This window comes from Rhinoraja longicauda, chromosome 13 (assembly GCF_053455715.1).
Source record: "Rhinoraja longicauda isolate Sanriku21f chromosome 13, sRhiLon1.1, whole genome shotgun sequence".
Lineage (NCBI taxonomy): Eukaryota > Metazoa > Chordata > Chondrichthyes > Rajiformes > Arhynchobatidae > Rhinoraja > Rhinoraja longicauda.
Genome location: NC_135965.1, coordinates 19662804 through 19679827, shown reverse-complemented (window position 1 = coordinate 19679827; position 17024 = coordinate 19662804). Strand labels below are relative to the sequence as shown.

The window sequence follows — 17024 nt, the reverse complement described above, 5'->3', positions numbered from 1 at the left end:
TAACCCCATTCTCCTGCCTTCTCCCCATAATCTCTGACACCTCGACTAATCTTATGTTTCTGCCCCTACGACTTATGATTCGATTCTGCTCCTATAATTATGAACATGAACTTATGATCCTCGTCGATAGTGTGAGAAAAAAACAGTAACAATCCTTACTCCACAGAAACAATAACTGCATTCAGTTCTGTTGCAGTCTTTCTTGACAGGGCATCGTAGGGTTGCATTTCTGAAAGTGAAATCAGAGGTTCAGTTATCAGCAGCTCAAACCTTCAATTTAAATGGCGAAATACATTCAATCCACAGGACTGAGAGAGAATCAGCATCTCCAATGCCTATATCATTGCCAAGTTCCACACCATCAACATCTATGTACTCCAAAGACGTACAGGTATGTAGGTAAATTGGCTGGGTAAATGTAAAAAAATTGTCCCTAGTGGGTGTAGGATAGTGTTAATGTGCAGGGATCGCTGGGCGGCACGGACTTGGTGGGCCGAAAAGGCCTGTTTCCGGCTGTATATATATGATATGATGATATGATGATATGTTTTGATTTTTGGCACATTGGGCTTCTTCAGTCAGACTATTGAATATCGAAGTTGGGAGGTTGTGTTAAATTTGAACAAAACATTGGTGAGGCCACATTTAGAGTATTGTGTTCAGTTTTGGTCACCCTGTTATAGGAAAGATGTTGTTAAGCGGGAAAGGGTGCAGATGAAGCAGGACACGAGTGCCAAGCAAAGCCAATGAAGCGGGACACGTGTCAAGCAAAGTTTTCTTTATTCCTCAAGCACTATACAGTTCCCCAAACCCCCAACCAGTTCAACTCCTCCTGGAACTCCACTACCAACTGCCACTCCTCCCCATTCCCAGTTCCGTGACCCCAGCCCCCGAGCCGAGGGTTCGCACCACGCTTGGCTCACCACCAGGGGACCGCCACACAGAAAAGATTTAAAAGAATGTTGCCAGGACTTGAGGGGCTGAGCTACAGGGAGAGGTTGAGCAGGCTAGGACCTTATTCTTTGGAGTGCTGGAGGATGAGGGGTGATCTTAATAATAATAATAATAATGCATTACATTTATATAGCGCTTTTCAAACACTCAAAGACGCTTTACAGGGATTACTAGAACACAGAGAAGAAAATAAATAGATAAATAAGTAAACAAACAGAAAAAGGAGACAGAAGGTGAGGTGACCTTCAGTGGTTGAAGGCAGTGCTGAACAGGTGAGACTTCAGTGATGTTTTGAATGTGGTGAGTGAGGAGGAGTCTCTGACGGTTTAGGGTAGTGAGTTCCAGAGGGTGGGAGCAGCGATGGAGAAAGCCCTGTTCCCCCAGGATCTGAGTTTGGTCCGGATGGGGGGGGACAGGAGGTTGGCAGCAGCAGAGCGGAGGGTGCAGGTGGGAGTGTGCCTGTGGAGGAGGTCAGTCAGGTACGATGGGCCAGGTTATGGAGGGCTTTGTAGGTCATGAGGAGGATTTTGTACTGGATTCTCTGGGGGATGGGGAGCCAGTGGAGCTTGTAAAGGACGGGGGTGATATGGTCACGGATCGGGGAGTGGGTGAGTAGACGGGCAGCGGAGTTTTGAATGTATTGAAGTTTACTGATGATTTTTTAGGGTGAGCCATAGAGGAGGCTGTTGCAGTAGTCCAGACGGGAGGTGATGAAGGCATGGATGAGGGTTTCTGCAGCTGTGGAGGAGAGGGATGGACGGAGACGGGCGATGTTTTTGAGGTGGAAGAAGGCTGTCTTTGTGATGTGTTTGATGTGTTTGTCGAAGGAGAGGGTTTGATCAAAGATGATTCCAAGATTCCGGATGTGAGGGGAGGTGGATACTGGGAGACCATCAATATTGAGGATGAAGTTTTGGGTGGATTTGGTGAGCGTTATTGGACCAATGATGATGATTTCAGATTTGTTGCAGTTGAGTTTGAGGAAATTTGATTGAAGCCAAGATTTTATTTCAGTGATGCAGTTTGTCAGTGTAGAGTGTGTGGTGGTGGAGATTGACTTGGTGGAGATGAGGAGCTGGATATCATCGGCGAAGCAGTGGAAGTTGAGACCATGACGGCGGATTAATTGACCAAGGGGGGAACAGGTAGAGGATGAAGAGGAGGGGGCCAAGGACTGAGCCTTGGCGGACACCTTGGGGGAGGGGAGCGGTGGGAGATTTACAGTTGTTAATGGAGATGAACTGGTGCCTGTCGGAGAGGTAAGATTTGATCCAGGATAGGGCTGTGCCGGTGATGTTAAAGGAGGTTTCAAGTCGGGTGAGGAGAATGGAGTGATTTATGGTGTCAAAGGCGGCGCTGAGGTCAAGTAGGATGAGGATGTTGAGGTTGCCAGCGTCAGAGAGGAAAAGGTCGCTGGTGATTTTGAGGAGCGCAGTTTCAGTACTGTGGTTGGAGCAGAATCCGGATTGGAAAGTTTCATACAGGTTATTGGTAGAGAGGTGGTATTTGAGTTGAGAAGCTACAGCACGTTCCAAAACTTTGGACAGAAACGGTAGGTTGGAGATTGGTCTGAAGTTGTTTGGGGTGTCAGGGTTGAGACCAGGTTTGTTCAGAATGGGGGTGACAGCAGCGATTTTGAGGGATGGCGGGACGATGCCAGTGGACAGGGAGGAGTTTATTGTTGCAGTGATAAGTGGAGAGAGAGCAGGAAGGCAGGCATTGACAAAGCTGGAGGGGATGGGGTCCAGAGAGCAGGTGGCAGTTTTTATTCCTGTGAAGAGGTCAGAGAGGTCGGTGGTGGAGACTGGGGAGAACTGAGGCAGGGGTTGACAGGATAAGGGGGAGCAGGTAGTTTGAGGGGGAACAGGTGCGTTGGTGGTTAAGGTGCTGTAGATGTTGTCTATTTTGCTTTGGAAGAATGAAAGGAAAGTGGTGTCCAGGGGGCTGAGGAGTTTGTTTATTGTAGAGAAGAGTGCTTTTGGGTTTCCGGAGCCAGAGTGAATTATTTGAGAGTATTAGGTGGAGTGGGCGCGGGAGAGGGCATCTTTGTAGTGCTGGTGGTCTTTGTAGGCTTGGGAGTGAATTGTGAGACCTGTTTTGTTGCGGAGTCTTTCAAGTTGGCGGGCATGAGTTTTCATCATGCGGAGTTCGGGGGTAAACCAGGGAGCAGAGTGGGTGAAGGAAACTGTTTTGGTTTTTCTAGGTGCAAGCTGGTCGAGGCAGGAGGAGAGAGTGTGGTTGTAGTAGTCAGTGAGGTCAGAGGGACTGTGGAGGTCAACGAAGGGAGAGGCGGATATTATTTCAGAGAGGGAGGATGAGAGCGAGGTAGGTGAAACAGAGTTCAGCTTAAGGAAGTTGATTTTGCGTTTTTGCCTTGGAGCTGGGGTGGGAATGTTGACGGACATGGTGATGGCTAAGTGATCAGAGAGGGTGGGGTCGGAGCCAGAGAGGTGATGTAGATTTAGTCCAGTGGAGCAGACAAGGTCCAGAATGTGCCCACGGTTATGGGTGGGAAAATTGACGTGTTGAGTGAGGTTAAAGCAGTTGAGTATTTCAGTGAAGTCAGCGGTTATTGTGGAGTCAGTGGAGTCCATATGGATGTTGAAATCACCGAGGAGGAGGATTGAGGGGGAGAGAGAACAGAACTGGGTCAGAAAGTCGGAGAAGTCAGAAAGGAATGATGGGTGTGGTTTGGGAGGGCGGTAGACAACTGCCATGACTAATTGTGTGTGGCCAGAGAGTTTGAAAGCCAGGTGTTCAAATGAAGGAGCAGATGAGATGGAGATGAGGCTGATCTTGAAGTCCTGTCGGTGTATTACGGCAATCCCACCACCTCGGCCCTCCGAGCGTGGTTTATTGATGTAGGAGTATCCGTTGGGTGTAGTGAGGTTGAGTGGGAGGTAATCCAGAGGTTGTTGCCAGGTTTCAGTCAGACAGAGGAAGTCCAGTTTATTTTCCAGGATGAAGTCATTCAGAATGTGGCTTTTATTGTTGAGGGACCGGATATTGAACAGAGTGAGCTTATAGAGGTGTACAAGATCATGGGAGGAATAGATTGGCTAAATGCACAGTCTTTTACCCAGAGTAGGGGAATCATGAACCTGAGGACATAGGTTTAAGATGAGGGGGGAAAAGATTTAATAGGAACCTGAGGGGCAACTTTTTAATGCAAAGGTTGGTGGGTGTATGGAACAAGCTGACGGAGGGTGTAGTTGAGGCAGATGTTATCAAAACATTTTTTAAACTTTTAGACAGGTACATGGATAAGGTAATTTTGGATGGATATGGGTCACAAAAGCAGGCAAATGGGACTAGCCCAGAATGCCAACTTGGTCAGTGTGGACAAGTTGGGCCAAAGGGCCCGTTTCAACGCCATAATTTTATTAGGTCCGCTAAACTTCAGAAAATACATCAAGCTAAGCTCCAGCCTGCCCTCTCCAATGCACACATAAGATTCCACAACAACAAATCAATGACCTAGGATGCTCTTCCCATTCTCCTGGCCTTAGTCAGCAGCACTAAGGCAGGTTATCTGGTCACAAAAAGGCACTAAGAGCTGGAGTAACTCAGTGCATCACGCAGCATCCCAGGACAACGTGGATAGGTAACATTTTGGCTTGGGACCCTTCTTCGGACTAAGCAGTAGAGAGGAATGTATTTATATTACCACAGTTGGGACAGCACAGTGGCGCAGCAGTAGAGTTGCCTGCCTCACAGCTCCAGAGACCCGGGTTTGATCCTGACCACGGGTGCTGTCTGTACAGAGTTTGTACATTCTCCCTGTGACTGGGTGGGCTTTCTCCGGATGCAACGGTTTCATCCCACACTCAAAAGACGTACAGGCTTTTAGGTTAATTGACTTCTGTAAATTGTCCCCAGCGTGAAGGCTAGAACTCGTGTATGGGTGATCGTTGGTCAGCGTGGATGTGGTGTGCCGAAGAGCCTGTTTCCATGCTGTATCTCTGAACTAAACTAAACAGTGAATATATTTCAGAGGAGTTTGCGAATTCCTCGTGATCCAGGGGTTTGTGAAAGGCTCTACATAAGGTAAATTCTTTCTCTCCAGCTGATCTCTTTGAAGCAGCGCACAGAAAAATAAAATGAATAGGCTCACCATTGTGAGCTGGATAGAGCTCTTAAGGATAGCGGAGTGAGGGGGTATGGGGAGAAGGCAGGAACGGGGTACTGATTGATAGTGATCAGCCATGATCGCATTGAATGGCGGTGCTGGCTCGAAGGGCTGAATGGCCTACTCCTGCACCTATTGTCTATTGTCTATTGTCTATTGTCAGGGTGACTCATTTGCTGCACAAAAACAATAAGCACCTCTTGTCGTCTGAGCTGATGGTTTTGTTCAGCAGCTGAACTGCTGTGCCCTTCTTGTGGAGCACATGAGATGGGTTTTCATGCAAATTAGTCAAACTTTGCAGTGAGAATACTAAGTCAGAACAGCTCTGTTAGCACCAGAACTTGCTGCTGAAATAAACCATCTCTCCTCTGAAAGAACACTAAGTGCTGGAGTCACTCAGCGAGTCAGCCAACATCACCAGCATCTGCAGTTCCTTATTTCCACCACACCTTAGTAAAAACAAGGAACGTTTCTGGTTTACAAACACAACGTGCTGGAGTAACACAGAAGGTTAGGCAGCATGTGGAAACAATGAACTGCAAATGTTGGTTTATAATATACCAAAGACAGACAAAAAGTGCTGGGGTAACGTTTAGGGTCAGGCCGCATCTCTGGAGAAAAAGGATAATTTCGTTTAGTTTGGTTTAGTTTGCTTTAGTTTAGTTTATTCTAGTTTAGTTTAATATTGTCACATGTGCCGAGGTACAGTGAAAAGCTTTGGTTGCATGCTAACCAGTCAGCGGAAAGACTATACATGAATGCAATACGAGACATTTCGGGTCTGGACCCTTCTTCAGACCGCATCTCTGGAGAACATGGACAGGTGACGATTCTGGTCGTGACCCTCTTCTGAATGGAAGTTATGTCTTATATCTCTACCATGCTGTGTGACATGGTTGGCGGTTACGACGATTTATGTCTCAAAGATCTAGCTTCATTCGTCTGGGCTTGGAGCCACCAACAACTGCCTCAGTCCCTGGCACCTCACTGAATTCTTTAGTTAGGCTCAAGGCTTCAGGCATAGTAGACCGGGCATTGCAACGATCTGTGGCTGAAATGTGTCACCCCCTACTCCTTCCCCCTGGTAGTATCTGTGGACGTTATGGTGGAGTCACAACCCTAAATGTCGCATATCCATTCCCTCCACAGATGTTGCCTGACCTACTGAGTTTCCCCAAGCATTTTGTGTTTTGCTCAGAGTTTAAGGTGAGAGGGGAAAAATTGAATAGGAACCCATGGGGCAACTTTTGCACACCGAGGGTGGTGGGTATATGTAACAAGTTGCCAGAAGAGGCAGTTGAGGCAGGTACTGAAACAAGATTTTGGAGACATTTGGACAGGTACATGAGTACGAAAGGTTAAGAAGGATACGGGCCATAATTGGGCAGGTGGGGCTAGCGTAGATGGGGCGTCTTGGTCGGCATGGACAAGATGGGCCAAAGGTCCTGTTTCCATGCTGTATGACTCTGTGTCTTTATTCCAGCCTCTCCAGTTTTTTGTGCCTTTAAAGGCTCTTTCTTGTTCCTTGAGACTGAGCTTTGCATTAGGATTTCTCCTTCCAAAATAAACTTTTCTTAGCATTAACCGTACGTGAAGAGGGGTCGCGACCCGAAACATCACCTATACCATTTATCCAGAGATGCTGCCTGACCCGCTGTTACTCCAGCATTTTGTGTCTATCGTCATGAATAATAATATTGGGGCAGATTTTGTTGACTGTAATGATGGTGGAAATTTGCCATTGATGATCCATCAAGAGGTTTACCAGAATGATGCCTGGATTAAGGGATATTAGCTACAGGGAGCATTTGGGCAGACTCGGATTGTTTTCTCTGGAACACCTGAAATTGTGGGGAGGCCTGGTCGAAGAATATAAAATGATGACAGGCACAGATGGAGTAGACAGTCAGAACCTTTTTTCCAAGGTGGAATTGCCAAAGACAAGAGGGCAGAGCATGAAGGTGGGAATGGCAAGGAGTTGTGCAGGGCAAGTCAGAGGGTGATGAGTGCCTGGAAGGGGTTGTTGGGGGTGATGGTTGAGACATATCACAGGTACAAGAGGCTGAGTAACCATAAACCCTCACTCAACCCACATCTAAATGTCATGAAGAACATTATCATATCATATCATATATATATATACAGCCGGAAACAGGCCTTTTCGGCCCTCCAAGTCCGTGCCGCCCAGTGATCCCCGTACATTAACACTATCCTACACCCACTAGGGACAATTTAAAAAAATTTTTTTTTTAACATTTACCCAGCCAATTAACCTACATACCTGTACGTCTTTGGAGTGTGGGAGGAAACCGAAGATCTCGGAGAAAACCCACGCAGGTCACGGGGAGAACGTACAAACTCCTTACAGTGCAGCACCCGTAGTCAGGATCGAACCTGAGTCTCCGGCGCTGCATTCGCTGTAAAGCAGCAACTCTACCGCTGCGCTACCGTGCCCACATTGAACATTGAACATTGAACACAGTACTTCATTATAGACAGACACTGATCACCTACTCTCAGTCCACCTTGGCCCACGTGATCTCCCGGTTGCCAAACATTTTTACTCCCCTTCCCATTCCCATACTGACCTTTCTGTCCTGGGCCACCTCCATGGTCAGAGTGAGGCCACACGCAAATTGGAGGAACAGCACTTAATATTTTGCTTGAGCTGCTTAAAACGCAGCGGTATGAACATTGATTTCCCTAATTACAAGTAACCCTTGCATTCCCTCTCTCTACATCCTCCCCCACCCCAGTCGTCCTGCTAGTTTCACTGTTTGTATCCATTCATTATCACCTCTTCCACAGCCAGCAATGAACTGTTGTGGGCTCCTTGGCCAGCGGTGCCATCTCTAATTTGTTCTGTACCTTTTCATACCTCTAGTTTCCCTCTCCCCTGCCTCTCGGCTTGAAGAAGGCTCTTGATCTAAAATATCACCTATTTCTTTTCTCCAGAGTTGCTGCCTGACCCACTGAGTTACCCCAGCATTTTGCATCTATCTTCGGTGTAAACCAGCCTCTGCAGTTCCTTCCTACACATTATCCTGGACAGGGCCTACAGCCAGGTCGTCACTCCAAGAGTGCAGGTGGTGCGACGGGTAGAGAGGGAAAGGAAGGGGATGAAGCGAGCGCAGGAGACCTCCGTGGATGTGCCTCTTGAAAACAGGTACACCCTCTTGGGAGGTGTCAGGGCAGACGTCGCTTCCAGTCCGAGCGACCGACAGGTCTGTGACTCAAATCCTAGCGCTGAGGCTCGACCGGCATCCGACGGAGACATAGTGGTGGGTGACTCCATTATCAGCGGTTTCGGACAGGAGATTCTGTGGCGAGTTTCGAGGATGGTGTGTTGCCTCCCTGGTGCCAGGGTCTAAGACGTCTCAGACCAACTTCAGAACATCCTCAAGAGGGGAGGTGAGCAGCGGGAAGTAGTTGTGCATGTAGGCACAAATGACGTGGGTAAGAAGAGGAAGGATGTTCTGCACCGCGAGCATGGAGAACTAGACAGGAGGCTGAAAAGCAGATTATTATCTGAATGGTGTCAGATTAGGAGAAGGGGAGGTGCAACGAGACCTGGGTGTGCTTGTACATCAGTCACTTATGCTGAAAGTAAGCATGCAGGTACAGCAGGCAGTGAAGAAAGCAATGGCATGTTGGCCTTCATTGCGAGAATATTTGAGTTTAGGAGCAACGAGGTCCTACTGCAGTTGTACAGGACCCTGGTGAGACCGCACCTGGAGTATTGTGTGCAATTTTGGTCTCCTAATTTGAGGAAGGACATTATTGCTATTGAGGGAGTGCAGTGTAATTCCCAGAGTCCAGGTTAATTCCCGGGATGGTGGGACTGACATATGATGAAGGAATGGGTCAACTGGGCTTGTATTCACTGGAATTTAGAAGGATGAGAGGAGATCTTATAGAAACATATAAAATTCTTAGAGGATTGGACAGGGTAGATGCAGGGAAAATGTTGGGGGAGTCCAGAACCAAGGGCACAGTTTAAGAATAAAGGGTAGGCCATTTAGGACTGAGATGGGGAAAACCCTTTTCACCGAGAGAGTTGTGAATCTGTGAAATTCTCTGCTACAGAAGGCAGTGGAGGCCAATTCACTAGATGTTTTCAAGAAGAGAGTTAGATTTAGCTCTGAGGGCTAAGGGAATCAAGGAATATGGGGAAAAAGCAGGAACGGGGTACTGATTGTGGATGATCAGCCATGATCACATTGAATGGCGGTGCTGGCTCGAAAGGCCAAATGGCCTACTCCTGCACCTATTTTCAATTTTCGATCTCATTCATTGGAGAATCAATTTACCACTTACTTGCACTTCCCAAGCACCAGCCACCGCCGTGAATATAAATGACCGCCCGCCGCAGTCCTGGTTTCCGACGAATTGGCTCAAAGACGCGGACGGCAACCCCGTTAAAGGCTGTGTCCACCACGGTGACGTTTTCGTCGGAGGTGGGCCCCACCATTTCCGCCACCGTGAGCAACATCAACACGTCCATGTAGTGCTTCAGCCCAATGAACTCAGTCAGCTCAGCCTAGACCAACAGAGAAACAGATATAACCATGTGAATCCGACCATTGGTAGTCGTGAGATGCATCTCCTGCAATCCGTTGGCCTCTAATTGGCCTTACTTGTCCATTGCCAGACCCCCCCCCCCCCTGTCCTTGGTGGAAAAGTTCTCCTGGGCCAACACCTTTGACCACAAGTCCATCAGGCAGCGGTCAGCACGGAACATCCTGCAGGCACTGCAAGAAAAGGGCTGGATAGATCCTGTGGCGTTGTTCCCTGAGCAGACTGCCCGGCCAGTCTGGTGAAATGCCTCATAAGCAACACTCACCAACAAGCACTGTGACGTTGGCTGCTGGTGAGGGGATCCCTCTCAGTCAATCCTTACTATCGGCGCACGCTGCCCTCGGGATGGCTGCTATGGAGAAGAGACTGTTGCCCACATCTACGTAGAGTGTGGACTTGTGAAGAGACTCTGCAGAAGGTTGCAAGGGACCCTGTCAGGATTTATCCCTAACAGCTCTGTAACGGAGGACCCTCTGATTTACGGACTGTTCCCAGGGACACAATCTGAGACGGACGGCTTGAGGTGCTGCTGGAAGGTCACGCGTCGATGAAAGACGCGCTTTGGTCTGCTCTTGTTGCTCCCCCAGCAGAGGGAGATGTCCTTCAGTGAACATTGCCGACTGGCCCGCTCCAAGCTGAGGGACGCACTGAAGCTCAGTGCAGCCAACGCCAAGGCTCAGTGGGGGAGCACCACAGTCTCGGTTCCTTCCGCTGCTGGACATTGGGAAGTAGGGTGTGGTGGAGACGCCCCTCAAATGAGGGTAGGAATGCCACCACAGGGGGCCACATGAGTGGCAAGGGTGTCGGGTATAATGATATTTCTGATATTTCTGTGATAACTACCAAATAAAATGCTACAGATGTATGTATAATCACTGAGAATGTCAGAAGAATTTTTGCACAGTTCTTGCAATAATGTTTATTTAGATTTTTTTTAAACTTGTCCATTGCCAGTTAGGAGTCATGAAATCATACAGCATGGAAACAGGCCCTTCAGCCCGTCTTGTCCATGCCAACCTTGATGCCCCATCTAATCTGGTCCCAGCTGCCCACGTTTGGCAAATATCCCTCTTATATCCTATCATGTATCTATCCAAATGCCATTTAAATGTTGCTACAGTATCTGCCTCAAAAACCCTTTCTGGCAACTCGTTCCATGTACCCACCACCCTCTGTGTGAAAAAGCTCCCCTCAGGTTTCCATTAAATCTTTCCCCTCTCACCTTAAACATATCCTCCAGTTCTTGATTCCCCTACCCTGGGTAAAAGACTACCTATGTCCCTCATTGATTTTATAGGCCTCGATACGTTCACTCCTCAGCCTCCTGCGCTTGTGCAGACCTCTGAACTTAGGGCAGCACGGTGGCGCAGCGGTAGAGTTGCTGCCTTACAGCGAATGCAGCGCCGGAGACTCAGGTTCGATCCTGACTACGGGCGCCGTCTGTACGGAGTTTGTACGTTCTCCCCGTGACCTACGTGGGTTTTCTCCCAGATCTTCGGTTTCCTCCCACACTCCAAAGACGTACAGGTATGTAGGTTAATTGACTGGGTAAATGTTAAAAAAATTGCCCCTAGTGTGTGTGTAGGATAGTGTTAATGTGCGGGGATCGCTGGGCGGCGCGGACTCGGTGGGCCGAAGGGCCTGTTTCCGCGCTGTATCTCTAAATGTAAAAAATCTAAATTCATGTAAGCAAAATATGTACAATTTACCCAAGGCGTATCAAATTATGAGAATGTGTTATCTCGATAGGAGAGGTTTAGAAGGATATAGACCAAAAGTGCAGAAATGGGACCAGCTTAGGTTGGTCTTGGTAGGTTGGAGAGTTGGGCCAGAGGGCCTGATTCCGTGCTGTATGATTATGACTACGTCAAGATGGGGCAAAGGGACTCAACAAGAAATCAATAACTAAGGGGCATGAATTTAAGATATCTGGCAGAAGGATTAGAAATGGATCACAATGAAACTTTTTGAGAAATTAGAGTCTGGATCAAATGGGCTGCAATGATAGCTAAAGCTTCATCACATTTAAGAAGTGATGTTGGCAAGACAAAGCAGGGCAAGACTTACACAGTAGAGATAGACACATGGTGCTGGAGTAACTCAGCGGGTCAGGTAGCATTTCTGGAGAAAAAGGATGGGTGACGTTTCAGGTTGGGACTCTTCTTCAGACCCAGAGAGTGTTGTAGAACAGAAAGTAGAAGGTGCATAGTTCCATAATAGTGGCAACACAGGTAGAACCTGACCAAATGTATTTTAAATGTTGCAATTATACCTGCCTCTAACAGTTCCTCTTGTAGGTCGTTCCACATTCCCACCATGCGGAACGGTGATGAATATACTCTGGACAGTCAGGCTGCTGTACATATGACCCTGAGACAGGGGAGCAGAATTAGGCCATTCAGCCCATTGAGTCTACTCCGCCATTCAATCATGGCTGATCTATCTTTCTCTCTCAACCCTATTCTGCTGCCGTCTCCATGTCACCTTTGATGTCCTTTCTAATCAAGAACCTATCAATGACGGGCTCCACAGCCGTCTGTGGCAACAAATTCCATAGACTCACCATCCTCTGGCTAAAGAAATTCCGCCCCATTGAATAGAATGCATCCCAACTTTTTCAATGGTACTTTCTTGTCACACGTACCAAGGCACAGTCAAATTGCTTTTTGCACATAACTCTGCAGTCTGCTGTTAAATAAAAAATGCAGTAGCCAATTTACGCAGTTTTTTAAAAGCAGTAGCACGATAAAGACCAAACCATCTGTTTCTGTGATGTTTGAAGGATGAATGTTTTGCAGCACATTAAGAATTAATTTCCTGTTCTTTTAACCACAAGGAGGAATGTATGAGAATTAGTGCCATCTGGTGCCATCTCATGGTAAAGCAACAATTGCAAGTCAAAGTCAACATTCCGAGTCAAAGCCAGGATAAAGGATTACAATGTTTAGTTTAGTTTAGTTTAGTTCATTACTGTCATGCGTACCGAGGTACGGTAAAAACAGTGAAAAGCTTTTGTTGCATGCTATCCAGTCAATGAGAAGACTAGTTTAGTTAAGTTTATTGTCACATGTACCAAGCCACAGTGAAAAAGCTTCCGTTGGATGCAATCCAGTCATTGGAAAGACTATACATGATTACAATCAAGCCATCCACGGTATAAGGATACAGGGTAAAGGGAATAACGTTCAGTGCAAGATAAAGTCTGATTAAAGATAGTCTGAGGATTTCCATGAGGTAGATAATAGATCAGGACCGCTCTCTAATTGGTGATAGGATGGTTCAGTTGCTTGATTTCAGCTGGGAAGAAACTGTCCTTGATCCTGGAGGTGCGTGTTTCCAAACTTCTGTACCTCTTGTATAAGAAAATAACTGCAGAAGCTGGTACAAATCGATTTATTCACAAAATGCTGGAGTAACTCAGCAGGTCAGGCAGCATCTCGGGAGAGAAGGAATGGGTGACGTTTCGGGTCGAGACCCTTCTTCAAACCTGTACCTCTTGCCTGATGGGCAAGGGGAGTAGAGAAGTGAGACACACTCGGGACAATTTTTTACAATTTTTACCGAAGTCAATTAACCTGCAAACCTGTACGTCTTTGTTGAAGGAATCCAGAGCACCTTGAGAAAACCCACTCGATCACGGGGAGAACGTACCGACTCATACAGACAGCACCACTAGTCAAGATCGAATCCGGTTCTCTGGCGCTGTCAGACAGCAACTCCATCGTTGCACCACTGTGCCGCCCACTGTACCTGCCTGCTAACGTTTTCGGATTAACGCACGAGAACACATGGTGTACAAAATCTTGAGAGGGATTATCTGATTTGATTGGGTAGCACGCAAAGAAAAGCTTTTCATTGTATTTTGGCACACGTGACAATAATAAACCTGAACCACTAAAATATACATTCCACTTTTGCTATCTGGATAGCATGCAAAGGACTTTTCACTATATCTTGATATATGTGACATATATATGTGACATATATATATGTGACATATATATGATATAAACCTAAACCTAAACCTAAAATATGAGTGGTTTCTCTTAATATAATAGCCAATGGTATGAGCAGAAGTATGTTAATATGGGTTGAAAATCACTTTGAAGACAGAAATTGGGAATAAGTGATTTTTTTCATGCTGGTGGGAGGGAACTAATGGTGACCTCAAATATTTAAGATCTATATTAATATTCAGGAGATAAGGTATTCACTTATCTGATGTTATAAAGATGGGTGGGAGGACATGTTGTGACGAGGATATTGGGAGAAGGCATGTGGATACATGCAGGCTGGATTGATGGGAGGAAATCTATCATCGAGCTTAATGTGGGTAACTCTATTACACAAAGGGCGTGGGTGTAGAACATGCTGCCAGAGGAGGAAGTTGATATTGGTACTATCATGAGATTTAAGAAACATTTAGGCAGGTACTTGTAAAGGACAGGTTTAGAGGGATATGAGCCAAATGCTGGCAGGTGGGTCTAGAGTAGATGGGACATGTGGTCAAGTTGGGGCCAAATGTCCTATTTCCATGCTGGAGGACTCTATGACTCTATGTACTGTCAACAACAATGAAATTATTACATCCAGCAGCATAACAGGCCTGTAAACACAGTACACATAGATGATACTGTATGTAATAAACAAAAATTTGATTATTAACCAGGATTCTAGAGCAAAGAAAACATTAAGTCCTGAGTGAAACCAAAGACATTCCATAGAAGTTCAGAGTAGAGGTTAGTGTTGTGTAGTGTTCCAAAGCCTGATGGTTGGGAAGACGCTATTGTTGAAGAATACCTAAGTCCTGAAGAATATTCCCAACCCGAAACGTCTCCTATTCCTGTTCTCCAGGATGCTGTCTGGTCCGCTGGGTTCCTCCAGCACTTTGTGTCTATTTTTTGTATTAACGAGCATGTGCAGTTCCTTGTTGCTACTATTTTTGTAACTGGTGGTCACGTTTTTCAGACTACTGTACCTTCTTCCCAATAGTAGGAGTGAAGTTGGGTATGGACATTATATTAATGATAGTTAAGATGGTTATAGAATAATAATAACCTGCCTGGCTTTGTCCTGCCCCCACCTCTCTTCCTGCTTTCTGCCTCCTACTACAATCAGTCTGAAAAAGGTTCTCGACCCAAAACGTTGCCCGTCCATTCCCTCCACAGATGCTGCCTGACCCGTTGAGTTCTTCCAGCAGTTTAGTTTTATTCAAGATTCCAGCACCTGCAGTTCCTTGTGTTAATAAATTGGAGGTCACTCATTTAACAGAGCAAATTGGAACGTCCACTAAAAGACGGATCGAACAAAGAGCAACACTAAAGCAGAACACTGCAAAATGCACATGAGAGCTTGACCCATCGGCAGTTTGATCGAGAACACGTTGAAGTTGCTGTCACCTCAACACTGTAGTTGATCCCAGCCATGTGCTTCCCATGTCTGATTTCTGTTCAACAGTTTGCATGTCAGGACATTGATTAAGGACCGAGAGAGGCTGCCGAAAGACCATTTGTCAACTGAACAAGCCAGATCTCCAAGGTCTGTACGCAAAAGCAACTCCCGGCTACGGAAATCCACAAAACAGGGAGGGTTTAAAATATTTATTTCAAAGAACCAGACTAATTGGGAATGCACTTTGGCATTCCTAATTAAAGGCAAATTAATCAGAGCAGTCTAAAACATTCACTGAAAAAAGGCCCCTATCAGGGGACCTAGCTAAAGAAAAGAATGACTTGCATTAGTACAGGATCTGGAAGAGCTGCTACCACACAGCGCCAGAGACCCGGGTTCAATGTCAAACACGGGATGCTGTCTGTGTGGAGTGTGCACGGTCTCCCTGTGCCATGTGATTTTCCCTCGGATGCTCTGGTTTCCTCACATGTTCCACACACGTGCGAGTTGGTAGGTTAAAAGACTGCTGTAAATTGACCCTCATGTGTGGGTAAGGGTTAGAATCTCGGGGAGAATGGAAGGCGATTAATGTCAGATTGCCATAAAAATGGGAGGTCAATGGTCGGTGCAAACCTGGTGGGCCGAAGGGTCTGTTTCTGTGCTTTATCTCTCTCTACATCCCACATGAAATCTCGAGCTTCTTTTTGAAAGCAAGGCACTGCATTCAAGAGAGAGCTAGATAGAGCTCTTAAGGATAGCAGAGTCAGAGGGTATGGGGAGAAGGCAGGAACGGGGTACTGATTGAGAATGATCAGCCATGATCACATTGAATGGTGGTGCTGGCTCGAAGGGCCGAATGGCCCTATTGTCTATTGTCTCACGAGACTGCCAAGCAACCTTCATTGAATATACCCAAGAATTCTTTAGATTATAGATCTACGTTGAACAGGAAGAATGAAGAAACCTTTTCGGATATCACCTCCATCTGCTGTTGGAGGTACACAACAGGCCAGGCAGTATCTGCAGAGGGAATGCACAGATAATGTTTTGGGTCGGAACCCTTCTTCAGGCTGAAGAAGTGTTTCATCAACTTCTCTACTCACTGGATGAAAGAACAGCACGGAGGCACAGTGGTGCAGCGGCAGAGTTGCTGCCTCACAGTGTCAGAGACCCGGGTTCGATCCTGACTAACAGTGCTGTCTTACTGAGTTTGTACGTTCTCCCTTTGACCTGAGGAAAACCCACAAAGTCACAGGGAGAATGTACAAACTCCGTACATACAGCACCCGTAGTCAGGATCGAACCTGGGTGGGTGGTGCGCTGAAGGGCCTGTTTCTACACGGTATGACTATGACTCTATGACTTTTTAAAGATTTGGGCTAAAGGCAAGGTATGATTGGAACTCCCAACCTGGAGGGAACATCCAAAAGGAACTGTATAGACACTTGAGGGAACATAGTTTGCAGGGCTTTGTGGAGCATGACTGGCAAAACTGCATAACCATTAGGAGAGACAGACTAGATGGGACAAGTGACATCCTTCTGCATGCACGTTATATCAGGTAGTGCAAAATAAAAAAATTAATAAAGTTCGGAATATAGTGTTGCAGCTACAGAGAAAGTGCAGATTTTTTTTAACGTGCAGGGGCTGCAACGAGGTAGATTGGAAGATCAGGAATTAATTCCTAGCATATGGGAGATCCATACCAGATAACAGTGGGGAAGAAGCTATAGTTGAAACTGGTGGCACCTGCTTTCAAGCTTTTGTATCTTCTGCCCAACGAGAGAGGGGAAAAGAGGGAATGACCGGGGTGTGAGAAAGATCAATATGCCAACAAAAGTGCGGTGACACTCTGCATATCGACCCCAAAGATACACACAAAGTGCTGGAATTACTCAACGGGTCAGGCAGCATATCTGGAGAAAAAGGAATAGGTAACCTTTCGGGTCAGGACCCTTCTTTGGGCTATATC

At 46.6% G+C, this 17024-nt stretch overlaps 1 protein-coding gene across 2 annotated transcripts in view; it reads right to left on the bottom strand.

Moving 5' to 3' along the window:
• Positions 1–17024, bottom strand: part of LOC144599515 (arylacetamide deacetylase-like) — a 37816-nt gene that overhangs the window by 6580 nt on the left and 14212 nt on the right. For both annotated transcript variants that reach the window (XM_078410487.1, XM_078410488.1), the window contains exons 2-3: positions 9401–9623; positions 160–229 (exon numbers count right to left, since the gene is read on the bottom strand). In XM_078410487.1, the coding sequence (XP_078266613.1) occupies positions 160–229; positions 9401–9623 (293 nt within the window). The remainder of the gene's footprint in view (positions 1–159; positions 230–9400; positions 9624–17024) is intronic.